The 27183-nt window shown below is 45.8% G+C and overlaps 1 protein-coding gene across 1 annotated transcript; it reads left to right on the top strand.

Moving 5' to 3' along the window:
• The first annotated feature begins 826 nt into the window (after positions 1-826).
• ANGEL1 (angel homolog 1) lies at positions 827-24424 on the top strand. The gene is made up of 10 exons (XM_058567422.1): positions 827-939; positions 3701-4276; positions 5191-5417; positions 5875-5944; positions 6537-6970; positions 9227-9353; positions 9665-9775; positions 20821-20902; positions 21428-21591; positions 22322-24424. Exons 1-10 carry the CDS (start codon positions 876-878, stop codon positions 22480-22482), a joined length of 2016 nt encoding a protein of 671 aa, XP_058423405.1. The 5' UTR covers positions 827-875; the 3' UTR covers positions 22483-24424.
• The last annotated feature ends 2759 nt before the right edge of the window (positions 24425-27183 follow it).

The following is a 27183-nucleotide window of genomic DNA, read 5'->3' as shown; positions in this document are numbered from 1 at the left end:
GTCCTTCCTTCTTCAGAGAGTGGTTGGGGCAGAAGAGTGAAGGTGGGGGATGGGAGAGACTCAAAGAGATCTTTGGGCAGCACAGTACTGACGGAAGACCTGGTCTTCATTTCGTGACATACGGCTCAGTCAACAAAGATTTATTTGGTTCCTACTACGTGTCTGATGCTGTTGTAGGCACTATAGAGATACCTCAATGAAAACCAACCAACCAACCAGACTTGGTCCCTGCCCTTGTGGAAATTTTTTTCCCCTTTCCTGACTCCCTTACCAATGGGACACCCCCTTTTTTCCAGATTAGGTGAAAAGGGGGCCCATTTGGAACAGGATGGGGAAGGAGACGAAGGTGTGGACTCAATTTGTGACCTAGAATCTAAACCGAGGAAGACAGTATAGCCAGGAAAAGGAAAAAAATAGGGAAGAACTCGCTCTCCTCTCTGGGCTGGGAATGGTGAGAGTATACGAGACAGAGTTTGGTGAGGCCTCAGAGAAAGTCCAGCCCCTTATTTTACAGATGAGGAAACTGAGAGGCGAAGAGGTTATATGGTAGACCCCTAGCTAGGCGGCAACTGTGGCCTCTGACTAACACTATGCAGCCTCCCGCGAGACGCTTAATTTCAAACTCCGGCGCTTGTACGGCTGGCGGGAGCCCGGCACGCCTGTTGCCATGGGAACAAGCTCACCGCCCCCGCGGGCGCACACGTGGCTCTCGGCTCCCAATAAAGTTGTTGTTGAAGCGCCACAGTGCCACGTGAGGCGGCCCGGGGGCGGAGCCGGGGGCGGGGCGAGTCGGGGGCGGGGCGGGGCTGAGGGAGACCCTGCGGGCTGAGGCGAGGATCCGAGGGGGGCGCGGGCTCAGGCGCGGGCGGGCGGCCATGATCGCGTCTTGCCTGTGTTACCTGCTGCTACCGGCCGCGCGCCTCTTCCGCGCCCTCTCAGGTACCGGCCCCGCGTCCCGACAGGCGGGTGCCAGGCCCGGGCCCGCCCTGGCGGGGCCCCGCGGGGCCTGGCCGGCGTGGGCGCGTCGGGCCTCGACCCCCGTACCCCGGCAGTGCCCAGGTGTGGGGTGGCGGCCGTCGGCCCGCGACGCGGGTCCTGGACCCCTGGAGGCCCCGGCCTGACCGACGACCCTCGCGGGCCCCCCTCCCCACGCCAGTGGCCTGGTGGCGTTGGGCCACAGTTAACGAGAAGGGAGCTGGGAGGGGCAGGAGCCGACCCTCCCTGGCCCGGGGGTGCAGAGCGGCTCTGGGGCCCGCTGAGTCACTGCCCAGGGGGCGGGAGAGGGTGGGCACCTCGGGGTCGGGGAGAGTGTCCGCATCCTCCGTGGGGAGGGGCCGGTGGGCCCTGGGGTCAGTGGGCTGCAGACCTGGACGTACCTGTCTTCCCCTGGGCTCACTCACCCACACCTTTCAGTGCCGTCCCTCCGTTCTCCTGTCTCAGCCGAGTGTTTGGTTGAGAAACGGATGCTCAGAATCCAGAGACACGTTTAGACCTCAGCTTTGAAGTGCTCTCCCGTGCGTTTAGAGGGAGATGAGGGGGGCGTGGAGGCAATGTCCAGTTGAGACTTTAGAGAGAAAAGAAAGTATTCTTTCACTTTTTCCTGCCTGTGTTCCCCATTCCTGGTCTTTGAAATTCCCAAGGCTCCTATGACACCATTAGTTCCTTTCTCACATCCTGTAGAACTTACAGACTTTTCCTCTGACAATTTAAGGAGTGGAACCAAGAGCGACTTCTAGGAAATTGGGGGTCGGACTGTGCATTCAGTGCTTTTCCTTTCTGGAAGTTTACACAATGTGTGTGTAACTTATATATATTTCATATAAAATATTATTTGTTTTTTACTGTGTGTCTGCCACTAGAATGCAGGCTCCAGGAGGTAGGGTCCTGTCTGTTTTCCTCACTGCGTCTCTAGTGTGAGCACACTGCTTGGAATAGAGCAGACCCTCAATTCAGGAGTGTCTTGTGTGTCCATACTTTTGAGGAATGAGAAACTCCACAGAAGTAATTGTTTTCAGAGAACTAAAGCATATTCTTTAACCCTGATGCTGTCATTTCTGGAGCTCTTTCCATGTGCATGATTGCAGCCTTAGTGACCTATACTAGTCCAGAGGTTTCCAGACCAGTAGACAGAGTTTTAGGGATCTCACAGGAGGGGTCTCCTCCCCCTGTCCCCCCACACACCCATTAAAGTAGTCCCACTTAGTATTAACTTTGTGTATTTGGTTTCTACAGCAGATTTTCTTTTTTAATAAAAAGATTCTGCTGCTGGAAAAAGCACCACCATCAACGAAAACCTGCTAAGTTTGAAAACTAGTAACCTCACAGGTAAACCCAAGGACCTCTGCCATCTGGTATACACAGAGGATGTTTCAAGGGGCAAGGATTAAGCGTGTGCCTGAGACTACAGCCAGCAACCCAGCCCATGTGTTTAAAGCAGAGTTTCCCAAACTTGGTGCTATTGACAGTTGGGCCTGGGTAATTCGTTGTGGGGCTGTCCTGTGCATTGTAGGATGTTCAGAAGCATCCCTGTCCTCTAACCACTAGATACCGGTAGCACCCCCATAGTTGTGAGAACCACAGTGTTTCCAGACAATGCCACACGTCCCCTGAGGGCAAAATTGCCCCTGGTGGAAAACCACTGGTTTAGAGGGACATAAATCTACATAGGCCAAAAATAAGATAGTGTCTTTCAGCATTGGAAACATTTTGAAAATTTTCTTGTCTTTAAAAAAAATAGAGTGATAAAACAAATCTCTGGTGATTGAGGGTCAGCGTCATGTATGCCACTTGTCCTGTGCCGTAAGTGGTTTAGTGTGTGTGGGGTGTTTGCTTGCACCAAAATACTGTGCTTGGAGTTTGGTGGCTCTAATTTTAGTGTTTTTCCCACTTGCTTTCTTGCCTGTTGCCTGTCATTTGTGGCTGCTGTAGCAGAGAAATGACAGCTGTCTCTTGCTGTCAGTTGTCACCTTCTAATTTACAGCCTCTGATGTGTTATAGAACGGGAAAGCTGATAATGAAGTTTGTGAAGATTTATGAGAAGAAATAGCTTTGAGAAGAGGAGCAAGGACCTTTGCTAAGACGTTGAGACGCTCTTTTTGTCTACTTTAGGGTTTTTTCTTTTGGAATGCATTCATAGGAGACTTATAGAACTGGAAAAGCTCTTGGACATTATCTAGTTTCAACTTTCCTTGTCCTCATTTTATAGTCAAGAGTGAGTCCATCTGACTAGAGGCATTGTCCAAAGTCAAATGGTTTTGTTAATTTCAGTGTTTGAGCATAACCCACGGTTTTGATTCATGGTCAAGTGCTGGGTCCAATGTAACGTGGCTCTTAGAACCAGAGAGTTGGTGTTTGATAGAACTCTTAACCTCCAGAAAAAAGCGGTGTGGTTATATGTGACCATCTCTGTCCTAGATTGTGTGGGACAGCCATTCTTTCATTCCTGCACTGGATATCAGATCCCTACCATATAAATTAGTTAATACTTAGAAAGCACTAGAACAGTGCCTGGTACATAGTAAGTGCTTTGCTCTGATGATGATGCTGTTCCAGGCACTAAAATGGGCAGGCTCAGTCATGGTACAATGATGAGCAGGGTGGATATGATTCTTGCTTGTATGGGACTTACATTCTAGTGGGGAGAAGAATGTGGGTTGGGCAATGCAGTCATGTTAACATGGCATTTTGGCTTTCTTCTCAGATGCTTTCTTCACATGTCGAAAAAATGCCCTGTTGGCGAAGAGCTCATCCCCCCAGGTAGAGGGCGACTTTGCCATGGCCCCTCGGGGCCACGACCAGGAGGAGTGTGAGGGCCTGCTGCAGCAGTGGCGAGAAGAAGGGTCGAGCCAGGTGCTCTCAACTGAGAACGAGGGTCCCCTTGTAGATAAGGGACTAGCCCAGAGCAGTCTGGCGCTCCTAATGGATAACCCCGGAGAAGAGGATGCTGCTTCAGAGGGCAAGTGGTCTAGCAGGCAGCTGAGTGACCTGCGGGCTGCGGAGAACCTGGAGGAGCCTCTCCCTGGGGTACTAGGAGAGGAGCCGCTGCCGGAGGTCGAGGGCCCAATGTGGGCAGCTGTCCCCATGCAGACCGACCCCCAGTATGCAGACTGTGCTGTCCTCCCAATGGGTCCCCTGACTGCAGAGCAGTGGGAAGAGGACCCCGCGGTGGTGGCCTGGAGCATAGCACCCAAGCCTGTGCCCCAGGAAGAGGCTCTCATGTGGCCCTTTGAGGGCCTGGGACAGTTGCAGCCTCCCCAGATGGAAATCCCATATCACGGTGAGTCTGACAACTGGCTGCATGAGCCAGGGCTGCAGGTTGTCTCGGGTGTGGGCAGAGGCATTGCTAAAGAGAAGACGCTCTGGTGGGGAGTTCTGCTGCGTTCTGTTTTTCTGAGAATCTTGCAGTATCAGATCTAGAGGGGCCTTAGAGATCATCTCATCCAACCCCATGGTCTTACAGATGAAATAACCACAGTGCAGAAAGGTAGCGGGACATGCCTGAAGTCACATAGCTAGGTAGTGGCAGAACTGAAAGCAGACCCTAGTTCTGATTCTCCATGCTATTGCTTCTCTGGAGGTGACCCTAGGGCTCCCTGGGGGTAGGGATGGAGAGCTCTCGGGGTTTCCACTCTCTGCCTCAACCAGAATAACTCCAGTTTTATCTATATTACATATTGGGTTTCCATTGACATTTGAAGAATGAGTTCTGTGGTTCAAACAGGTTTGAAATCCACTATGCAGCTTCATGCTCAAGGGGAGATGGGGGACACGGTGTGGTCTCTAGCTCCACAGGCTTTTCCAGGTTTAGAGGTCAGAAAACACCCAAGGCTGAGATTACTCTGGAAATGTCTTTAACTTCCAGTGACTGTTAAGCACCTTCATCTGTGTGATTCCCCAGAGACCCGTAAATTTATCAAAAGTAAGAAATTGTGGGCCTGTGTTTATTGAACACGGACTAGGTGCCAGGTACTATGCTAGACACTGGGGATACAGTGAGGATACAGGCCGGATTGTCTGGCTTATGGTCTAGTCTGAGAATGTCCTTAGAATGCTGCTCAAGTTGCCCCAGAGATGGATGGCTGACAGGGAAGATGAAGAAAGGAACTTTAGAGCAGTATCACTGAGTCAGGAGTGGAGATGGCCTGTGGATAACATGTACTTGTCGTGGACTTCTTCTCAACCCCTTTGCAGAAATCTTGTGGCGAGAATGGGAGGATTTCTCCACTCAGCCAGATGCTCAGGGCCTGGAGGCAGGGGATGGCCCTCAGTTCCAGTTCACCCTAATGTCCTATAACATCCTGGCCCAGGACCTGATGCAGCAGAGCTCAGAGCTCTATCTGCATTGCCACCCGGATATCCTCAATTGGAACTATCGCTTTGCAAATCTCATGCAGGAATTCCAGCACTGGGACCCCGACGTGAGTGAAGAGGGGGGAAGTGGCGTCTTGCATTTGCTCTGGACCTGGGCTGTTTCCCAATGCTCTTAGAAAATGAGTTCAACCCCATAGTTGTTCATATGATTGGAGTCCTGCCTGGGGCTGGAGCTTGCCTGCGTGGAGTGAATGAGTTTTTGGCAGCTGCTGAGAAGACTGTCCCTAGGTACACACTTTCTAGCACCTTTATGCAGGGAGGGAGACTTGAGGGATTCAAGGAGCAGGAAACTCCAGTGCATGTGTCTGGTCTCAGCTTACCTCTCGGCCTGTTCTTGCTGCTGGTGGCTGTTTAGGAAGAGTCAGCCCTGTGGGAAGTTTCATCGTGACCCTGCCTGAGACCCACAGCAGCTTCCCACCTGGCCTCAGTGCCTGCTCCTAGGGTGGGAGTCACTCCAGCACTCCCACGACTCTGGAGTGATTGGTTTCCTTGTCAATTTCCCAGATCCTGTGTCTCCAGGAAGTCCAGGAAGATCATTACTGGGAGCAGCTGGAGCCCTCTCTGCGAATGATGGGTAATGCAGCTCTCTGGCCTGTTTACCAGTCTTTCTTCCTACAGCCCTGTCTGCTCTCTCCTGAAGGCACCATCTCAGCAAACCCTCAGTCTCATTGTGAGCTAGCTCCTTCTTTGTGTGGGTGAGAAAGAAAGTAGAGTTATGCGGTTTTCAAGCAACTCCAACGTATATTGCCATTTAATCTTTGAGATAACCAACCCTGTGAGGCTGAGTGTATTATCCCCATTTTACAGTGAGGAAACTGTGGTTCTGAAAATTTGTGTGACTTACTCAAGGTCACAAAGCTACAAAACTAGTAGGTTGTGGAGCTAGGACTCCAACTTGTCTGACTCTAGATTCCACGCTTTTCCTATCAAGTTACATTGCTTCTTACCTTCTGTCCCTCCTTCCCCTTCTAGCCGTTCATTCATCTAGTTACAACTGTAGGGGAGCCTGTGCAGAACCAGAGAATTGGCAAGGGCAAAGACTTCCCTTATTGAGCAGCAGGAGCAATCAATGCCTTAGGCACACAGGCCTGGGCTACTGCCACTGGTTGGAGGGATTCAGGCTTCAAGGACTCTGACCCATCTCCTTGGTGGGGTGTTCCTTGCAGGTTTTACCTGTTTCTACAAGAGGAGGACTGGGTGTAAGACAGATGGCTGTGCTGTCTGCTACAAGCCCACAAGATTCCGTCTGCTCTGCGCCAGCCCAGTGGAGTACTTCCGGCCTGGCTTGGAGCTCCTCAATCGGGACAATGTGGGCTTAGTGTTGCTGCTGCAGCCACTAGTCCCAGAAGGCCTGGGGCAAGTCTCGGTGGCCCCTCTATGTGTGGCAAATACCCACATCCTGTACAACCCACGCCGGGGCGATGTCAAGCTGGCCCAGATAGCCATTCTCTTGGCTGAAGTGGACAAGGTGGCCAGATTGTCAGATGGCAGCCACTGCCCCATCATCTTGTGCGGGGACCTGAATTCCGTCCCTGAGTCACCTCTCTACAACTTCATCAGGGATGGAGAGCTCCAGTACCATGGGATGCCAGCCTGGAAGGTGAAATGGGGGAGGCCACTGCGGGGGAGGGGAACACCGCCTAGGGAGAGATTCGGGTGCTGGCATCCAGTGCTGCTTCTGTGGCCAGGACCTCAGTTACTCCTGCTCTGGCTCCCTCCTGCTTTTTCTTGTTCTGTTGAATAGCTTATACTCAAGCCTGGAAGTGAAGAACTCTTGAGTGCCTTTGGCATATTGGAATGCTTTCCATTTTTATCATTAATTTATTTTTAGTTTTTAAGTAATACATAAGTACATCCTTACAAGAATTCAGACATTATAAAATGAGACCAAAGCCCCCTTTATCACCTACATTCCCCACCTTTCCCCTTAGAGTTAAGTAATAACTGTTCGAAGTTTGGCGGTGTTCTTCTAGATCGTTTTCTGTGCATTGACAGTGATAATCTATGTTCCTGTGATGTTTTAATCATAATTTACATTCATTAAGTACTTACTGTGTGCCGGGTGCTATTTTAAGCACTTTATATGTATTAACTCTTTAATTTTCACAATTTCTATCATTGCTTCCATTTTATAAATGAGGAAACTAAGGCATAGAAAAGTTAGGTAATTTGCTTGCTCTAGGTTATGCAGGTAGTTAGTGGTGGAGCCAGGATTTGTAACCAGGTGGTCTGGCCCCAGAGCTCTTGCCCGCCAATACTATGCTGTGATTGCTTCTAACAGCTGATATATAATCTATTATGTGTGTGTTTATAAACATGATATATTACTGTATATTTCATTTTGGAGCTTGGTTTCTTTTCACTCGACAATGTGTCTATGGATCTATCTCATTCCTTTTAACTGCTGAATGTTGATAGCGTGGCTATCTCATAGTTTTATCGTGGTTTATTTAGCCCTGCTGATGGGCTTTCAGCTTGTGCTGATTTCTTTATATGTCACTTAATCTCCCTGTTCCTCTGTTTTGCCCCTACTGATCCAGCTTATTGCTTAACTTTTGGCAAGGCACAGTGGAGAAAGGACACAAAATGACTGAATTATTGTTGAGCACTTTGGGCTTTTATTTTAATGAGGTTACTCAAATGCCAGCGATGTCCTGGTTGCCATGTGTGCAGAGAAAGGCATTATCCTGCTGGAAAGTTGCAGTAATCAGGGAGCTCAGGGAATGGGAAAAAGAATTCAGTAAGTGCCTGCCATGTGACAGGCACCTAAATTAGGCATAGTGATTAAAAGCACTCATTTTGAAGCCAGACAGTCCTGAGTTCAAATCCCTGCTCTGCCACCTTGGGCAAGTTACTTAACTTCCTTAAGCCCCATTTGCCTCATCTATACACTGGGGATATAATGGGACCTACTTCAGAGAGGCTTTTTTTTGTTTGGTGGATTAAATAAAATAACGCACATAAAGTGTTTTCCAGTTCCTGCTTCAATAATTGGTAAGGGTTATTATTATCAAGATTCTTAATTATATGTGGTATTATTACTCCATTTTATAGTAAAGGATATTGAACCCAAGAGAGTTAACTAACTTGCTCAAAGTCACGCAGCTAGTAAATGGCCATTAAATTCCAGGTCTGTTTTCCTTCAGACAGCATATTGAGAATTTGTGTCCTTTAAGGGCAGAGAGATTGTGTATCACTGCTCTCTCCCCAGCACCCAGCTAGTGTCTTGCACATAGTCGGCATTCAAATATTTATTGTTGTCAAATGAAATAAAGGGAATTTTGCTGCCCACGTTGGAGACACGCAGATGACTGGCGTTGCCGAATGTGCCCCCTGCGTTCTGTGTCCCAGGCCGCTCATGGGCTTTGACCGAGCATGGTGGCGTAGAGACGCTCAAGTGCTTTGGTGCATTTCCCACTCGGTTTCGCCCTCTGGTTTCCCAATAATAGGCTTAAGATGCTAGCCCCTGGTTTAGAAGATCCAAAGATCAGGATGAACCTTTTCCCATTGCAAATCAAAGCCCTTGAAAGTTGATATTCCCTGTGGAGAATCATGTAGATTTTTCTGAGGTGGAATTTAGGGAAGCAAATGTTCATACAGTTTTGTTTTCTTTGACTCACATACCATACTCTCTTACCCCTCGTTCCCGTCTCGTGGATATTTCAGTGTTTCCAGTAAAAAAGTAAGGATTTTGGTTAGCTCCTTATTGTTAACCTTCCCCCGACACTTATGTGTTTCGCTTATATCATGTGTGTAGTGTGTGATTGTGTGTGTGTGTTTGTCCGTATGTCCCAAAACATGGGCTATTTACTTTTTCCATCTCGGTTTCCTCATTCCACCTGCTCTTTCTTTGTAGGTATCTGGACAGGAGGACTTCTCCCATCAGCTTTACCAGAGGAAGCTGCAGGCCCCACTATGGCCTAGCTCTCTGGGCATCACTGATTGCTGTCAGTATGTCACCTCCTGTCACCCCAAGAGATCAGGTGAGCATGTGCCACATTCTTGGTTGGCTGTGCCTCCATCCCCATTTTGGGAGAAAGCTGGTACCTCAGTGGCAAGAGAAAGTGTAATGCCCTCTATTCTCTTAGCAAGTTCCTCTGTTTTTCTCACTGTGTGCTCCTCATGGTCACCCAATGAAATGGACAGCTTTAAATCATAGCTGTTGGAAAATCTCCTTGTCTTCAGAACCAGACTTCCTTTATTTCCCTATGCTGGAAGCTTCTTAGTATTAAGGAGGTCTCAGCATGTGGCTCCTCTTCCTTTCTTTCACTGTATGGCTTTTCCTGGTTTACAGAGAGACGTAAGTATGGCCGAGACTTCCTGCTACGTTTCCGCTTCTGCAGCATCGCCTGTCAGCGACCAGTAGGGCTGGTTCTTATGGAAGGAGTGACAGATTCTAAGCCAGGTAATGGGAACTAAACTTGTTTTCTTGGTCTTTCCTCTTCACCCCTGATATCTGCCAGTTATGTGGTTTCTTAGTGTTTTCTAGGTATAATTCTTAGAGATCAACTTCTGGTAATAAGTATGCTTAGAAGGAAGGTCAATGGATGGCCACATACCTACATGGGTGTGCAACATGGTGAAAACATGGGCTAGGAATCAAGAGACCTAGGTTCTAATCAGCTCTGAGACCTTGAGTAAGCCACTTAACGTTTTTAGGCTTAAGTTGCTAATACTTATCATGTATACAGTATATTTAGGAGAGAAGATACACATGACGGGGCTTTGAAAATCATAAGGTGACAGTAGTCCTAGTTGTAATAAAAATTTACTCCTACTGAGAACTTCCAGATTGAACATGGCAGAGTATACTTGACATTCTCCCCTCCTTGTCTCTGAAACCACTTCAAAGCAACAAGGAGAATGGAAAAAAGAAATGCAAACTCCATCTTTGAGAAAACTAGGAGATCTGAAGATATCTGAAACCATGAAGCACAACGCAGGTGGAATGGCCACAGGAAGCACTGGAGATTGTGCCAGGGGTGCTGGAGGAAGTGTGGAAAGACTTGTCTTTGGGGCTATATGGATCTCAGAAAGAACCAGCAGTGTGCATTTCTTCAAGGTGAGGAGTGTACTTTGAGGCACAAAACCAAAATCCCTTGTTTCATCAACAAGAATAGGCTGCACAGGTTGTGAGAAGAGATTTTCTGAACCTGTTTTGGTCCTGAGAGGCAGTGGCCGAAGGACTGATAAGGAATCAAGCCATATTTGCATTAAGCAGTCTTGTTTAAGTGGCAGAGGGGAGATGAGATACTTATACAGCTGCATATCTGTTTGGCTGGGGAGAAGTAAAGATTAAAAGGACTCACACCCAACCCTGCGTCATAAGGAAAATTCCTGTTACTTGGAATACCTACCCAGTTCTTCCCTTACATAAATTTTGTTCAAATAGCTGGTACAGAAAAACCTCAACTAATTCAAAGCTGGGCTGCCCAAAGGAACCAGCATGAGATCTGTACTAAAATACTACAAGAAAAAAAGGTAAAAGGAACGGGAAACATAAAAGGCAGATAAAGACTACTTACTTCAAAGACAAACATTGTTGCCGTGGAGCATATGAAAATTATGATTATTTTCCCATGAAAAAAAATTAAGCAATTGCCTTTATAAAATAAGAACACAAAAATAAAATAATTCTTTTATAAAATAAGTTCAGGCACATGGCAAGACATTACAAGATGAAATGTAAGCTGCAGAGCTCAGGAAAGAAGTGGAATAAAAAATAAACATCACATCAAATGAAGGCAGAATTGGATACAGCACAGGAGAGAATAGATACTGCTGAAAACAGGCAAGAGACAGAGGCCAGGAAAAAGAAAGGCAAAATGAAAAGGAAATAAAAGGATAAACAGGACTAGAGAGAAGATGACAGAGTGGAAGATAAGGACATCCAACATACACGTAATTGGAGTTCACAAAGAAGATAACGAATATAATGGCACAAAAGAAACATTTAAAGGTATGATTCAAGGAAAGTTTTCTCAAAATGAAAAGATCTGAATCTTCAGGTTGAGGGGCTGTACCATGTCTAAGTATAAAATGCCACGAGAATCAACACTAGGACGTACTAGTAAAGTTACTACAAGTCAAAGATAAAAGAACCATTTGGGCAGTGGAACCAAAAAGATCGAGCTACTAAAGGGTAAAAATAATCAGGTTGGCTTCAGACTTCTTAACGTTAACATTCAACGCTAAAGGAGAGCGAAGCGAGGGCGAGCTTCTTCAAGGGAAGAAGATATGGCGCAAGAATTTTATTCTCAACCAAAAGCCTTTTTTTTTTTTGTGAGGAAGATCAGCCCTGAGCTAACGTCCATGCTAATCCTCCTGTTTTTGCTGAGGAAGACTGGCCCTGGGGTAACATTTGTGCCCATCTTCCTCCACTTTACAGGGGACGCTGCCACAGCATGGCTTGACAAGTGGTGCCTTGGTGCGTGCGCGCCCGAGATCCGAACCCGGGCCACCAGCAGCGGAGCACGGGCACTTAACCGCTACGCCACGGGGCCGGCCCCTCAAAAGCCTGTCCTGAGAAACTATTAGAAGAATAGCTTAAGACAACAAGCAATGACTGGAAAAACGATAGTAAAAGGACTGGTGGTGAGCAATGCATTCATTTATTTCTTGAAGGAATTTAATTTGAATTGGCATTTTGCACAGAGCAGCAAACATTTCAATGGCTCAGTTTTCTTTTTTAATTGCAAAGCTAAATGTATTATTACAACTGTGGCAATAACAATATTAATAACAATGATGGCTGTCATGCACTGAGCGACTAGCATGTGCCAGGAACTGGGATAAGTGCCTCTATCAGTTGGGCCCAGGCAGGGACACAGTGGCTTAGTGTTTTAAGGTTACAAAATTCTAAAGTTAAACAGTAGCAGCATCTCAGAGAGTTAATTAATTTCATGTTAAGAATAGGTTTTAAAAAAAAAATCAGTGCTGTACTTGAAGCATAAAATAAGCATTTCAATTTAATAACAGAATTAATCCAAGAACTTTTAAAATACATACTGACGATCACTTTTTAAGTAGAATCCTTGTATAGGGGGAAATATCTAGTTCACTAACAGTGCAAAATAATAGCAGTATTTTCAAAATTGAGTTTTGTTAGATTTGGGTAAACACAGCCATCCACTGCATACTGTGAACATGCCCTTCCCTTTGTTTAGTATCTCCACCTAGGGCTGTTCTGTGAACAGGCTCCTGATGAATCTCTTTTAACACTCCAAATCTAAAAAGCTGCCACCATTTTTAGGCCATGAGTAGAAAGACTTAAGTGCAGTACAAGGAAATCATAGTGTGTGATTTTTTCTAGAGGATGTGTTTAGATGTGCTAACAAATAATATTTCCAGTTCAATACCAGAGTCATCCAACCCATCTGTGCACATCAAAACTTGCTGACTGGACTGCAACACTGACTTTAAAGGGAAGCATCTGAGTTGTGAAAGGAGGGACAGTGCTGGGTAGTGATGGTCTGCCTTTCTCACAGGCTGACAAGGCATTGAGCGGGTGCATTCTGCATCACCCAGGGTGTATAATAAAAACCACTGTGGTTCTCACTCTCCCAACTCCCTTTGGGAGGAAATAATTCATAAGAAGAGAATCTAAATTTTAATTCCCCCTCTTGTTAATAGTTTTAATTATTAATGATTTCTTCTTGCCAATATGGTTCTTAGAGACACAGAAAGGGGCTACTGTGTTTTCTTTCTCATGAGCACTTGCATGTTTACATTGAGTCCTGGAGCTTCAGGTCTTTTAACATGTAGGAAAAAACTGTATGCCCAATTAAGTGCATTACAGGAAAAAACAATTGCTAATAGATGATTTTTATAAACCAGCGTTTACAAACTGACCAGATGGCCACAGAGCAAAGGCTGTCTGATCAATTTTCTAACCAGGAAAGTTCTGAATCCAGCTTCACCACTGGCCTGTGCCTGACACGGCTTACTATCCTCTTCCCAAGTACTTGCAGAAGAACTTACTTGCTTGGCTGATACCAAGTGCTGAATGGGCCCAGGAAGATGTGGCAGCTCAGGAAGAGGCAGCTGTGGCCCAGGTGCTGGTGTGGCCTGGTGGGGGTGGGGCAGGAGGAGGCCTCCAGTCCTGTGTAACTGCCAGAGCAGTGCTGTTTGTACACAGTGCCGCATGGGCAGAACCTGGTGGTGAGGGAAGCCGTGTTCGGTATCCTGCTGGTCACTGTGATTTTTCTGGCATTGTAGTGGTAAAGGATGTGACTCAAAATGAAGATATTGTTATGAATATTTATGCTCCAAATAGTATCACATCAACAATCACAAAGTGAAACTGCAGGATTTAACAAGGAATAATAGTCAGAAAATAACCAATAGTAGAAGGTTTTAATTCATCTTTCTCAGTCTGCAACAGATCAAGTAGATAAAAGATAGCTAAGAATAGAGAAGACTTAAGTAACATGTATGGTAAATCTGATGTATATCAAACTCTGAACATTGAGAGCAGAGTATCCGTAGGAGATTCTTAAGAACTGAGCATATGTTAGACCACCCAAAAAACCTCAGTAAATTTCAAACAGTAGAAGTAGTATAGTCAACTTTCTCTGTATAGTCAACTTTCTCACGTGCAGCAAAAATAGAAATTAGCAAGAGAAAAGAAAACACTATCATCTGGACATTTAAAAAATTTCAAACAACTTTTGGGTCAAAGGTGAAATATCAACTGAAACTACAGAATATCTGGAAAATAACAATAATGAAAATACCATATATTTGTGGGATATAGCTAAAACAATGTTCAGTGAAGAACTCAGAATTATATAGAATATTTAGAATCGTAGAATTATATTAATAGATAAAAGATGAAAGTAAGCATCCAACTCAAAGAGTTAGAAAAAAGAACAAATAAAGAAAGCAGAAGGAAAGAAGATAAAAATGGAAATGATTTAGAAAACAGAAGGGCCGGCCCTGTGGCTTAGTGGTTAAGTGCGTGTGCTCCACTACTGGCAGCCTGGGGTTCGGATCCCGGGCACGCACCGACGCACCGCTTCTCCGGCCATGCTGAGGCCGCGTCCCACATACAGCAACTAGAAGGATGTGCAGCTATGACATACAACTATCTACTGGGGCTTTGGGGGAAAAAAAGGAGGAGGATTGGCAATACATGTTAGCTCAGAGCCGGTCTTCCTCAGCAAAAAGAGGAGGATTAGCACGGATGTTAGCTCAGGGCTGATCTTCCTCACAAAAAAAAAAGAACAAAACAGAAAAATAGTAGAACTAATAAACTCTAAGTACTGGTTGTTTGGGTGAAAAACAGCTGTCAATTAGATAAACCCATTAGTTAACCTATTTAAGGGGACGGGAGGAGCAAGCAAAAATATCCAGGTGCAGAAGAATTAATAGGATTGTAAGGGGGTTCTTTGCTCAACTAAGTGCAAAAGAAATTGAAAACTTAGGTGGCATATATTAATTTTAGAAAATGTAATTTACTAAAACTGATTGCGGGAGAGAGAGAATCTAAATAGATGAACTACCACAGGGGGAAAAAATAGAAAAAGTTCTCAGAGATGCAGTCCCACAGAAACACCAGGCTCAGATTGCTAGGAGAATGCATCAAACTTTTAAAGAACTTGTAATTCCATTACTATTTAAATTGTTACAGAGCACAGAGGAAAAAGGGGGTCAAGTTATTTATGAAATAAGTATTTTGACACCAACACCTGACAATACTTACATAGGAAAAGAAAACAACAGACTTACGTTCCCCACTTACGAATATTGATGCAAAAAAATTTCTATAAGATCAGGAAACAGAATCTAGCAGCACATTGAAAGAGCAGTATACCATGACCAAATGGATTTTATCAGAAATGTAAAGATAGTTTGATATTGGGAAATCTATTAATATAATTTATCATGTTCATATATATGAAGTATATTAAAATATATGAAAAGCATGTCATCCTATAGATGTCGAAGAGACATTTGTTAAAATTCAACATCTATTCTAGATTCTTTTAAAAAGAGCCCACTTAAGGAAAAAATAGGTGATCTCTTAGGGAAATGCAAATCAAAACTACAATGAGATATCACCTTACACCTGTTAGAATGGCTATAATTAACAAGACTAGAAATAAGTGTTGGAGAGGATATGGAGAGAAGGGAACCCTTATACACTGTTGGTTGGAATGCAGACTGGTGCGGACACTGAAAAACAGTATGGAGATTTCTCAAATTAAAAATAGAAATACCATACAATCCAGCTATTCTGCTACTGGGTATTTATCCAAAGAACATGAAATATATAATTCAAAAAGATTTATGCACTCTTATGTTCATCGTAGCATTATTCACAATAGCAAAGTCATGGAAGCAGCCCAAGTGCCCATCAACAGATGAATGGATAAAGAAGATGTGGTATATATACACAATGGAATACTACTCAGCCATAAAAAAGGACAAGATTGTGCCATTTGCAACAACATGGATGGTCCTTGAGGGTATTATGCTAAGTGAAATAAGTCAGAGAAAGACAAATACCATATGATTTCACTCATGTATGGAAGATAAACAAATAAACATATAGATAAGGAGAACAGATTGGTGGTTACCAGAGGGGAAGGGGGTAGGGGGAGGGCTAAAGGGGTAAAGGGGCACATGTATATGGTGACAGATAGAAACTAGACTATTGGTGGTGAACACAATGCAGTGTATACAGAAACTGAAATATAATAGACACCTGAAATTTACAGAATATTATCAGCCAATATGACCTCAATAAAATAGTTTTTAAGAAAAAGGTAATCCCATACACCATTAAAAATACACGTATCTCGGTCAGTTGGAGCATGCTGCGGTGGTGGGGAGGAGCGGGAGGAGGGGCATGGAGCCTCCACCGGCTGAGAAAAAAAAAAAAAAAACATTTCTCTCAGCTCCAAAAATCAGCATCTTGCTTAAAGATGACACTCTAGTAGCATTTCCGTCAACGGAGCAGGACAAGGATGACCACTATCATTATTCAGTTGAGTTCAGAGATACCAGCCAATGGAATTAGAAATTAGAAATATAGGTAAGAGGGCCGGCCCCGTGGCTTAGCGGTTATGTGCGCGCGTTCCGATGCTGGTGGCCCGGGTTCGGATCCTGGGCATGCACCGACGCACCGCTTCTCCGGCCATGCTGAGGCCGCGTCCCACATACAGCAACTAGAAGGATGTGCAACTATGACACAGAACTATCTACTGGGGCTTTGGGGGAAAAAATAAATAAAATTAAAAAAAAAAAAAAAGAAATATAGGTAAGAAAATAGAAGTAAAATAATGAAAGGAGGGGGTAAATTATTACTTGCTGCTGATATCGTTATATAACTGGTATCTAAGAGAATCAACAAATGACTATTATAAGCATTAAGATAATTCAGGAAAGTAGCTGGGTACAATATTAATATACAGAAGTCAATAGTATTTATATATAAAAATAATATTTGTTAAAAGATATAATGAAAAAAAGCCCTATTTATAATAGCAACAAAAAGAAAAAGCAGAGAAATTAATTTAACAGGGAAAACGTAAGAGATATAAAGGAATATTTCATTTCCTCTAAATTATCAAATTTATTGGCATGAAGTTGTCTATAACGTTCCCTTTTCAATAAAAACAGCTTTATTGAGATGAAATTCACATACCATAAAATTCACCCGTTTAAAGTGTGTAAGTCAGTGGCTTTTCGTGTATTGAGTTGTGCAGCCATCACCACAATCTAATTTTAGAACATTTTCATCACCCCCAAAAGGAGCCCCATAGCCATTAGCAGTCATTTTCCATTCACCGTTCCTCTGTGAAAAATCAATTGACCGTGATGTATGGGTTTCTGGACTCTATTCCATTCATCTATATGTTTATTCTTATGCTACTATGACACTGTCTTGATAATTTTAGCTTTGTGTAAGTTTGAAATAAAGTGTAAATCCGGTAACTTGATTGTTATGTTTCAAGATTATTTTGGCTATTCTGAGCCCCTTACATTTCTATATGGATTTAGGATCAGCAGGTCAATTTTTGTAAAACTAGTTGAGATTTTGATAGGGTTGTACAAATCTATAGATCAATTTGGGAAGTATTGCCATTTTAACAATATTATCTTATGATCAGTGAACATGGATGTCTTTCCATTTATTTAGATCTTTCATTTCTTTCCATGTTTTGTAGTTTTCAGTGTATAAGGCTTATACTTCTTTTGTTAAATTTATTCCTACTTTATTCTTTTTGATGCTATTGATATGGAATTTTCTTAATTTCATTTTTGGATTTTTCATTGCTAGTGTATAGAAATGTGATTTTGTATATTGATCTTGTGTCTTGCAATCTTGCAAATTCATTCATTAGTTCTAATAGTTTTTTAGTGGATTTCTTAGGATTTTCTATATATAAGATCATGTCATCTTGTAAATAGAAATAATATTACTTTTCCCATTCAAATCTGGATGCCTTTTACTTTTTCTTCTTCCATAATTGCCCTGGCTAGAACTCTCAGTGCAGTGTTGAGTGGTGAGAGTGTATGTCCTTGTCTTGTTCCTGATCTTAGAGGTAAAGCTCTCAGTCTTTCACCATTAAATATGATGTTAGCCATGGGTTTTTTGTGGATTCCCTTTATCAGGTTGAGGAAGTTCTTCTATTCCTAGTTTTTTAAGTGTTTTTTTTTTTTTTTATCATAAAGGGGTGTTGGATTTTGTCAAATGTTTTTTCTGTGTCTATTCTGATGATCATATGGTTTCTGTCCTTCAATATTCTATTAATATGATGTATTATATTCATTGATTTTCAGATGTTAAACCAACCTTACATTCCTAGGATAAATTGTGCTTAGTCGTAGGATATAATCATTTTTATATTTTGCTGGATTTGGTTTGCTAGTATATTGTTCTTTTGGTATTCTGAGACTCAATTTCCAGCATTGTGAGGGAGGGGTTTCCCCCCACACCAACAAACACTTCAACTCAGTTCTGACACTATCTACCCAGAGACAGCATCAGATTCCACAAGTTAAGGAGTCAGTCCTACAAGACTGCCTCCCCTTCTCAGATGCCAGTTGCAAGCCCAGGTTGTTACCTGTACTTCTGACCCACTGACTGGCTATAAATCAGAGGTTCCCATGACCACCCTCCTTCCTTGGGTTTGATTAATTTGCTAGAGCAGCTCACAGAACTCAGAGAAACATTTTACTTACCAGATTCCTGGTTTATTATAAAAGAATGTAACTCAGGAATAGCCAGATAGAAGAGATGCATAGGGCAAGGTATGTGGGAAGGGGCATGGAGCTTCTGTGCCCTCTCCAGGTGTGCCATTCTCGCATCTCCATGTGTTCACCAACCCAGAAGCTCTTCGAACCCTGTCCTTTTGGGTTTTTATGGAGGTTTCATTACACAGGCATGATTGATTAAATCATTGGCCGTTGGCGATTGAGTCAACCTCCAGCCCCTCTCCCCTCCCCAGAGGTCAGGGGCTGGGACTGAAAGTTTCCACCCTCTAATCGCAGGTTGGCTCTATTGGCAACCAGCCCCCATCCAAAAGTCACCTCACTAACATAACAAAAGACGTCTTTATCACTCTCAACACTTAAGAAATTCCAAGGGTTTTGGGAGCAGTGAGCCCAGGAACTGTGGAAGAAGAGCAAATATATATGAAAAATATATTTTGGTCATCTGAATAACCAAAATATATAAATAAGTCACAATATTGCAAATGTTGAGGAATTTTGCATCTATATTCATAGAGGATTTGGGATATTGGTCTGTAGTTTCTTTTGTGATATTTTTGTCTGTTTTTAATATCAGAGTAATACCTCATAGCATGAGTTGAGAAGTGTTCCCTCTTCTTTTATTTTTTGGACCTGTTTGTGAAGAAATTGTATTAACTCTTCTTTAAATGTTTGGCAGAATTCACTAGTGAAGCCATCTGAGCCTGGGCTTTTCTTTGTGGGAAGTTTTTAAATTATTAATTCAATTTCTTGTTATAGGCCTATTCAGATTTTCTATTTTTTCTTGAGTCAGTTTATGTAGTTTGCGTCTTTTTAGAAATTTGTTTCATCTAAGATATCTAATTTGTTGATATATAGTTGTTTATAATATTCTCATTTTTTTTATTTCTACAAGGTTGGTACTGATGGTCTCTTTTTCCCTCCTGGTTTTAGTAATTTGAGTCTTCTCTCGTTTTTTCTTGGTCAGTCTAGTTAAGGGTTTGTTAATTTTGTTGTTCCTTGTTATCCTGTTGTCTTAGTCAGTTCAGGCTGTTATAACAAAATACCACAGACTGGGTGGTTTATAAACAACAGAAATTTATTTCTCACAGTTTTGCAGGCTGGAAGTCCGAGTTCAGGGTGCCGGCATGGTCTGGTTCTGGTGAGGGCCCTCTTCTGGGTTGCTGACTGCCAGCTTCTTGTTTATCCTCACGTGGTGGAAAGAGGGCAAGAGAGCTCTCAGGGATCCTTTTTTTTTTTTTCTCTCTTTTGAGGAAGATTGGCTCTGTGCTAACATCTGTTGCCAGTCTTCCTCCTTTTCTTTTTTCTCCCCAAAGCCCCAGTACATACTTGTGTATCATAGTTGTAGAGTTGTGGCTCTTCTATGTGGGACACCGCCTCAGCATGGCTTGATGAGTGGTGAGTAGGTCTGCGCCCAGGATCCGAACCAGCGAATCCTGGGCCACCAAAGCAGAATGTGTGAACTTAACCTCTATGCCACTGGGCCGGCCCCTCTGGGATCCCTTTTATCAGGGCATTAATCCCATTCATGAGGACTCTACCCTCATGATCTAACTACCTCCCAAATGCCCCACCTCCTAATACCGTCACTTTAGGGGTTAGGATTTCAACATATTTTGGGGAGACACAAACATTCAGTCCCTAACACCTATTGTCAATTGGATCTGTAATAATATCCCCTCTTTCTTTCCTGATACTGGTAACGTGTCTTTTTTCTTTATGTGTGTGTGTACATATATATGTATATATAAGTATGTAGACATGTGTATGTCTACATACATAGATGCATACACACATACGATGGATGGCGAGTGATGGAAAATCTCGGGGAATACCCCAGGAATTTGGTAGCATTGGTTGCCTCTGCAGAGGGGAATTGAGTGGCAGGGGCCCTGGAGTAGGAGAGAGACTTCTCACGGATATTTTCCTCCACATTTTGATTTTTGTGCCATGTGACTCTATTACCTAATCTGAAGAATAAATTTAAGTGAAAAAGAAAAAGCTGCTGAGCCAAGGAAGAAATGTCTGTGTTAGAGGCCACTGTCTGTCTGTCTTCCTGAGGTTCTTGCCTTTGGTCCATTGGTTTCTTTCTCCCCTCAGCTTTTCTCTCTCCCTTCCCCCTTCTGGAGCAATCCAGGCAAGGAACTGAGAGGGGTTGCAAGGTGCCAGGTTCTGACCCTGCATCACTGTCTGTGCAAGATAAACCCTTTTCTCTCTGGTCTTCAACAGAGCGACCTGCTGGCTGGGCCGAGTCCGTCCTTGAGGAAGACAGCTCTGAGCCTGAGCCTGAGCCTGAGCCTGTCTTCCCCAGGTAATCTTCCCTCCAGTTCTCTGCGGCTTGCATCCCAGCCCCTGTCTAGGTGGATGAGAGAGGTTCCCATTGGCTTTCCTCAGGCTGATTTGGGGGAGCATTTCTTGCTGAGCTCTCTCTCCCCCTAATGCTTGTTAAGCTTGTGGAGGGGCACACAGATTTGCAGAGGCAGGGGGTGACTCACCCCGGTTCTTGCAGATGAAAATCCCATGCCCTTTTCCTCAGGGAGTGAGGCCTCACAGAAGAGCTTGCTGATCCGCAGACAAGGGTACATTAGGTATACTTCACCGGGTAGCGAGAGGAGAGTGGGGGTGAGGAATGTCGGGGGACTGAGTATAAATGTGTCTGTTTCTAGGCTAATTTGAGCTAAGACTGTCAGCCCCTTATTAGCATGGGCAGGAATTTGCTGAGATTGAGTTATTTGGGATCATCCCTTAAAAAACTTTATAAAACCCACAGAGAAAGTGACCTGGGGAAAAGTTCAATCATGTTTGTTGACTGACATGTTCTCCTCCATCCTTGTAGGACTGTAGGCACCATCCAGCACTGCCTCCACCTGACCTCGGTATATGCTCATTTCCTGCCCCAGCATGGCCGCCCAGAGGTCACCACCATGCCCTTGGGTCTTGGAACAACAGTGGATTACATCTTCTTCTCAGCTGAGTCCTGTGAGAATGAGGAGAGAACTGGTAAGCCTGGAGGACCGTGAGTTCCCAGAAGCCACCCCCAAGAGTCCCTGGGAACAGCTGATGGTAGGTTAGGCATTAGGTCTCGTAGCTTGGGCTGCTGGGACCTGACCAGCAAAGAAGCAGATTTCATACCGGCCTGGCACTGGTCGTCCTCATCAGACTTCCCTTAGGCCACTTGCCTGCCTTCTCCTTTTATCCGTGTGGCGTTAGAGAGAGGTGGGCAGAACAAGCACTCTCCATCCCTATCATAGAGGTGAAAATAGAGCTCCAGGAGGTGATTGGGTTTGCTCAGCGGCAGCCAGGTAGTGAGGGGCTTGGTTGGGTTAGAGACCCTATCTCCTGTCTCCTTGCCCCATACTGGTAGTCACAGTGTAGCAGTCTACCAGTCCCATGCCAATCTCGTTGAAGGCGTGTCTTTTAAAATGTTTAAATTGATTGCCTGTGTTTAAAATTCAGATTTTATATAGAAAATCGAGATTTGCAGCTTCTCTTGCAAAATCAGATGATACGTTTTTGGGCATACGTTCTCAAGTTTGCCTCTGTTCCCCCGAACCCCCCTGCTTCATTCATTGCTATATCGTGGAGTATCTGAGAACATGAGGCCTCAGCCAGAGGCAGCAGGAGAGGTGAGGGAGGCTGGGGCAGCCACGGGGGTGCAGCCTCCATCAGGCGTGGCCCTTGCAGCAGGGCTGTGGCTGCTTTACCCACTGGCTTCTGCTTTGTGCCCCAGATCGCAGGCTCTATCAAGATGGAACTCTCAAGCTCCTGGGCCGTCTCTCCCTCCTCTCTGAAGAGATTCTCTGGGCTGCCAATGGCTTACCCAACCCCTTCTGCTCTTCAGACCACCTCTGCCTGCTGGCCAGCTTCGGAATGGAAGTCACTGCCCCATGAGGGGCTCCCAGGGGAAGAGAGCTTCTCTTCCAGAAGAGCTCCCTGGATCAGAGACTGTGGAAATACCCCATGCTTCTGGAAACTTAGAGCCAAGAAACTTTCGTCCCCTCCCCTCCCCCTCCTTGTTCCCTTTTTCCCATAGTTAGATTTTCTCCAGGCCTATCCATGTTCTCTGCCTGTGGTCCCTTTTCCGCCCCAACCTCTTCCTAATCCTGTGCCACATATGCAGTGGCCCTGGGAGAGGCAGAAGCGGGGGAGTCCCTCTTCCTTCCATGTATCCAGCACTCCCCCTCTATTTTTAATTACCAGGGTTGCGGGAGCTGCTGATCTCTTGGTTATTTGCTTTCAGGCCGTTTCTTGGTGGTACCTTCTGACCCGACCTCCCTGCTTTCACGATTTCTGGGCCCAGCACTCTTGCCAGGCACACACACGTGAGACGTGTGTAGGGTGGGTGCTTGCTCTGGGAAAGGACTGCTCCGCGTGGGCATGCCTGCTGCTGACCAGCCCAGTTTCCACACTGGGGCTGTTGGCCTAGGGGCAGGTCAAGAGCTGTGTGCTGCCAGGAAGCAGCAGGGCCATGGGCCCTTGTCTCCTTTCATCTTCTGTGTTTCATTAGGCCTTCATCGTGCCAACGAGGGCATACTCATCATCTGGGCTGGGCTCTGGGAACAAACGGGCCCCACGGCCAGGGGCAGCAGATTCAGGGATGCTCTACCTGCCCCAGCGGCCTCTGCGCCTCCAATCAGAGTTCCCGACAGCCTGGCATGCTTCCTCTAGGGCTCATGCCTTTCCCCAGGCTGCTCTGAGGGAGGCAAAAGTGTGGGAGTTAATGGGTTGGGATAGTGGTTTAAGGTTTAAAACTCTTTAAGGATGAGGAGAAAGAACCTTCAGGAAACTCTCCTCTCATTGGACTCTGCAGCGTGCAGAACTGGGGCGAGGGTGGGAGTCCCAGCAGGGAAAGAGCAGCAGGCTCTGCAGCTGCCTTGGCTGGGAGTCAAGGCCTCAGGCGCTTGTTCTCTTTCCTCTGCACACCTGAGAGCAGCCTTCTGTTCCTCTCCTCCCACCACGGTTTACTTTTTGCTGCCTCCCTCATTTCTTTCCATTTTCTCCCTAGAAAATCCTGGTACTTAGCTCAGGCCAAACCTTCTCAGCAGAAAGGTGGCCTTGGGCAAAACTGGTACAAGAACCCGAGGTGGCAGTGCCTGAGGATTTGCTCTGGTCAGCAAGGCCTCGGCCGCTTGTTGCCTCTGCTTTCCCTCTCCTAGCGCACGGGTACCCTGGCCCATTCAGGGGGCTCCCGTGCCCACACGTGTCACCTGCATGCCTTAATCTGTCATTGCTGGGGTGTGGCCTGGAGTGCCCCCGGGCCAGCTCCTCCTCATGTCTCCTGTAACACGGAATAGCCACTGGCCCTGCGGATGTGACTTGCTGTTGCCCCGCTCGGCCTCCAGAGTGGGACTAAAGGAAGAGCTGAGAGGCTGGAGTTAGGGACAGTTAGCCAGAGGCTAATGTCCTCTCCTGTTTTTTGAGCCAAAGACCCAGCTTGAATGCTGCTGCTGCTTTCATGGTTATAAACTTTCCATGCCTAGGCTCTGGGGAATTTGTCTGTGTGTGTATATTTTTAAACATTGTTTCTTGGGTACTGGGCGTGTGCCTGTCTGAGCCCCAGGCCTGTCTGTCCACACCCCACCGTTTGCTCTTTTTCTCCCTGGGCACCTCCTGAGATGGTCTCAAGACTGCGCTATTGATTCCTAGGACTATGGCCCACCACTGTTCCCTTCGGCCATGAAATGCAGTTTAAAAATGGCTAAAGGTGGCAGAGGCCAGGAGCTTGATAGGTGATCTTTTCCTTGTTTTCTTGTTTCTGTTTTGCAAATGAAATGGGGGTTTTAAATGGTCATTTAAACTCTTTTCCAAATAAAGGTTTACTTTTCCCCCCTACTGTTGGTCACTTTATTAGGATCCAGAAGGGCACTGGGGAGAGAAGGCCTGGAGAATGAGGTGGGCAGAGAGGAAAAGACTGCTCCTAGGGTGTGGTCTCAAGTCCTAAATCTAGACCCGAGAAAGGCGTGATCTCCCTCTGATAACTGAGGCAGATTCTCTCTGCGCTGAGGCCTGGAAGGAACGGGGCCTGGGCAAACCTGCCCTGACTTCTGTGGAGTGCAGCTCTCTTCTCTGTCCTCGCCGAGCTAGCAGAGAAGAGCTCTTCCTGCGGCTTTCGTCTTTATTCCATCTGCTGCCCCGTACCTCCCCCCAGTCCATGCTACATCTCAGGAGAGTCTGTGCCGAAAGTGGACGAGAAATGTTTTCCTGGTCAAAGCTGTGGCAGCTGCATGAGGCACGATGCGGTGGCAGATGCCTCTTGCTGAGCGTCTATTTCTGATCATCTGTTTTGCATTCTGGAGCCAAGGCTGAGCTGTGGGCCATCTGTTGCTGGAAAGGTTTCTCGTCCTTCCCAGGCCTCACTCTGCTGGGACTTTTGTCTTCCTCCAGCCTCCCTGCAGCAAATCCACCAAGCCCACGTGCCCATGGGAAACCTGGAAACCAGGCTTGGCCTTCTGCCTTATCCGAACAGACTCCCAGACCCCACAACTCTGAATCCGTCTCTGAGAATCTGAATTATTTAAAGCTGCCTGGGTGCTTCTGTTGAACTACCTGGGCTGGGATTCAGCAGAAAGAAAAGTTAGCCACTTGTCATCTTGGCCTCGTCACTTGGTGACTGTGGGTAAGTTTACCCCTTCTTATGTTTCAGTTCAGATAGATATCTTGGTGAAATGGAAATTAAAGTAATAATCTTTTCCACTTGTGAGGAATTTTCAGCTCTGAAATTGCGTTTTTTTGGCTTTGGTAAGCAAAGGATGCTGAGAATTCCAGAGTACTGTTGGTAGGAGATGAGGGTAGGCAGTTCTCCCTGGCCAGATGGATGACTGGCCCATGGGCTGGGATGTATCTTAAAGCTCCTATGCTTTGAGGTGTATCCCCAGGGACCTCTGTCCAGGCCTGGAGGGTTTCCCCCTAGTTGCCTGAGTCACTTAACATGTGCAAAGCACTTTTATTAACAGTTTACACAGTGCTTCCACTATCAGTAGCCAGTAGCACTACGAGGTGGCTGTTCAGGTGTTCACATATTACCTTCACATCTGAGGAAATAGAAATCCCAAAGAGGCAAACTGAGAATCTCCTTTGCTTTATTTCTTCCCCCACCAAGCTCCTCAGAACACAGCCTTTCCAGGAGTAGGAGAGACAGGTTATCTTAAAGCAGACACACAAGGGGGTGGGCCTGGGAAGGGGAGCTCAGAGGCAGCTTTCAGCTGGAGACTAAGGAGGGAAACCACCAACTGGGCTGCTGCTGGTTTGTTTTTGTTTTTAAACTCTGTTTTGTTTTTCTCTCCAGTTCTTGCCCCAGAGTAGCTCCTAACAGGAGGATTGGTTTTTGATTGGTTACTGAATGCAAAGTGCGGCTTCTCTTCTCCCAGGGGTAGGAGGGGCCCACATCATCTAGTTTCCACCAGGGAGAGAGCTGACCTGTGGCCCAACACTTCCAGACTCCTCCTGGTGCTCCCCTCCTCTCCGTTTCCCTCCCCTGCTGAGCAGATGGGCAAAACACAACTGTTCCAGGCAAGGGCCAACCAGAGGAGAGCCTGGTGGGATGCCGATCTCACCTGGGTTAGGAGAATGTGAATTTAATGTTTCAAAGGGAACTCGGTCTTCTGCCCCATCCCGTCAGTTCCTGTGTTCCTAAGGCCTGAGGCCTCACACAGCTGTGGAAATGAATGGAATCTCTACACTTCAATTTTTGGAGGTTGTGTCTTTCCCACGACCAAGTCCTTTTTGGCTGGGGGTTGGAGGGAGTGCACATTCCCAAGTGGGCAGGTCTCCAGAGATGCCTCTCCAGCCAACCTGAGGTGGCCCATCTCTACCACCTGCCAGGCCTTAGCATCTGGTCCCCTCACTCCATTGGCACACACTAAGGATTACCAGGCAGCCCGCCTCTGGGCCAGGTGGCTTGGTCTTTGGTATGACCACTGCCCTTCAGGGTAGTGGTCAAGATGTCAGATGTCAGATCCTGGCAGGTGGGGGTGGCAGAGCTTCAACCTCTTTATGTTCAGGCCTCTGAGAAGTACCACCTGCATCCAAAGGTCCAACCCACATTAGTCACGTGCCTCAATCAGGCAGGCACATGCTGTTAGCCTGAAAGAGGGCAGCAGGAAATGAACCAACCCCCTCCAGTAAGTTGGGTTCTTTTTTGTTTTTTTTCTTGTGAGGAAGATTGGCCCAGAGCTAACGTCTGTCGCCAATCTTCCTCTTCTTGCTGAGGAAGATTGGCTCTGAGCTAATATCCATGCCCATCCTCCTCTCTTTTGTATGTGGGATGCCTGCCACAGCATGGCTTGATGAGCAGTGCGTAGGTCCATGCCCGGGATCTGAACCTGTGAACCCTAGGCTGCCGAAGCCGAGTGTGTGAATTTAACCACTACACCACCGGGCCGGTCCCCTAAGTTGGGTTCTGATCCTTCTAGGAGTCTACGATAACATACACCTCTGTGTCGGTTCTAAGAAAGTGGCCAAGCAGTGTCTATGACAAGCCTGCTTGACTCATGACAGACTCTTAACCCAGCACTTACCCAGCTCTCATTTGTACAAGAGCAGTCCAGGGGCCACTGTGTATGAGCCCATCTCACTGAAGCCCACCCACAGGGT

This window comes from Diceros bicornis, chromosome 24 (assembly GCF_020826845.1).
Source record: "Diceros bicornis minor isolate mBicDic1 chromosome 24, mDicBic1.mat.cur, whole genome shotgun sequence".
In the NCBI taxonomy this organism is placed as follows: domain Eukaryota; kingdom Metazoa; phylum Chordata; class Mammalia; order Perissodactyla; family Rhinocerotidae; genus Diceros; species Diceros bicornis.
Note: the sequence above shows the minus strand (reverse complement) of the source record. Positions and strands in the feature narration are given on the sequence as shown.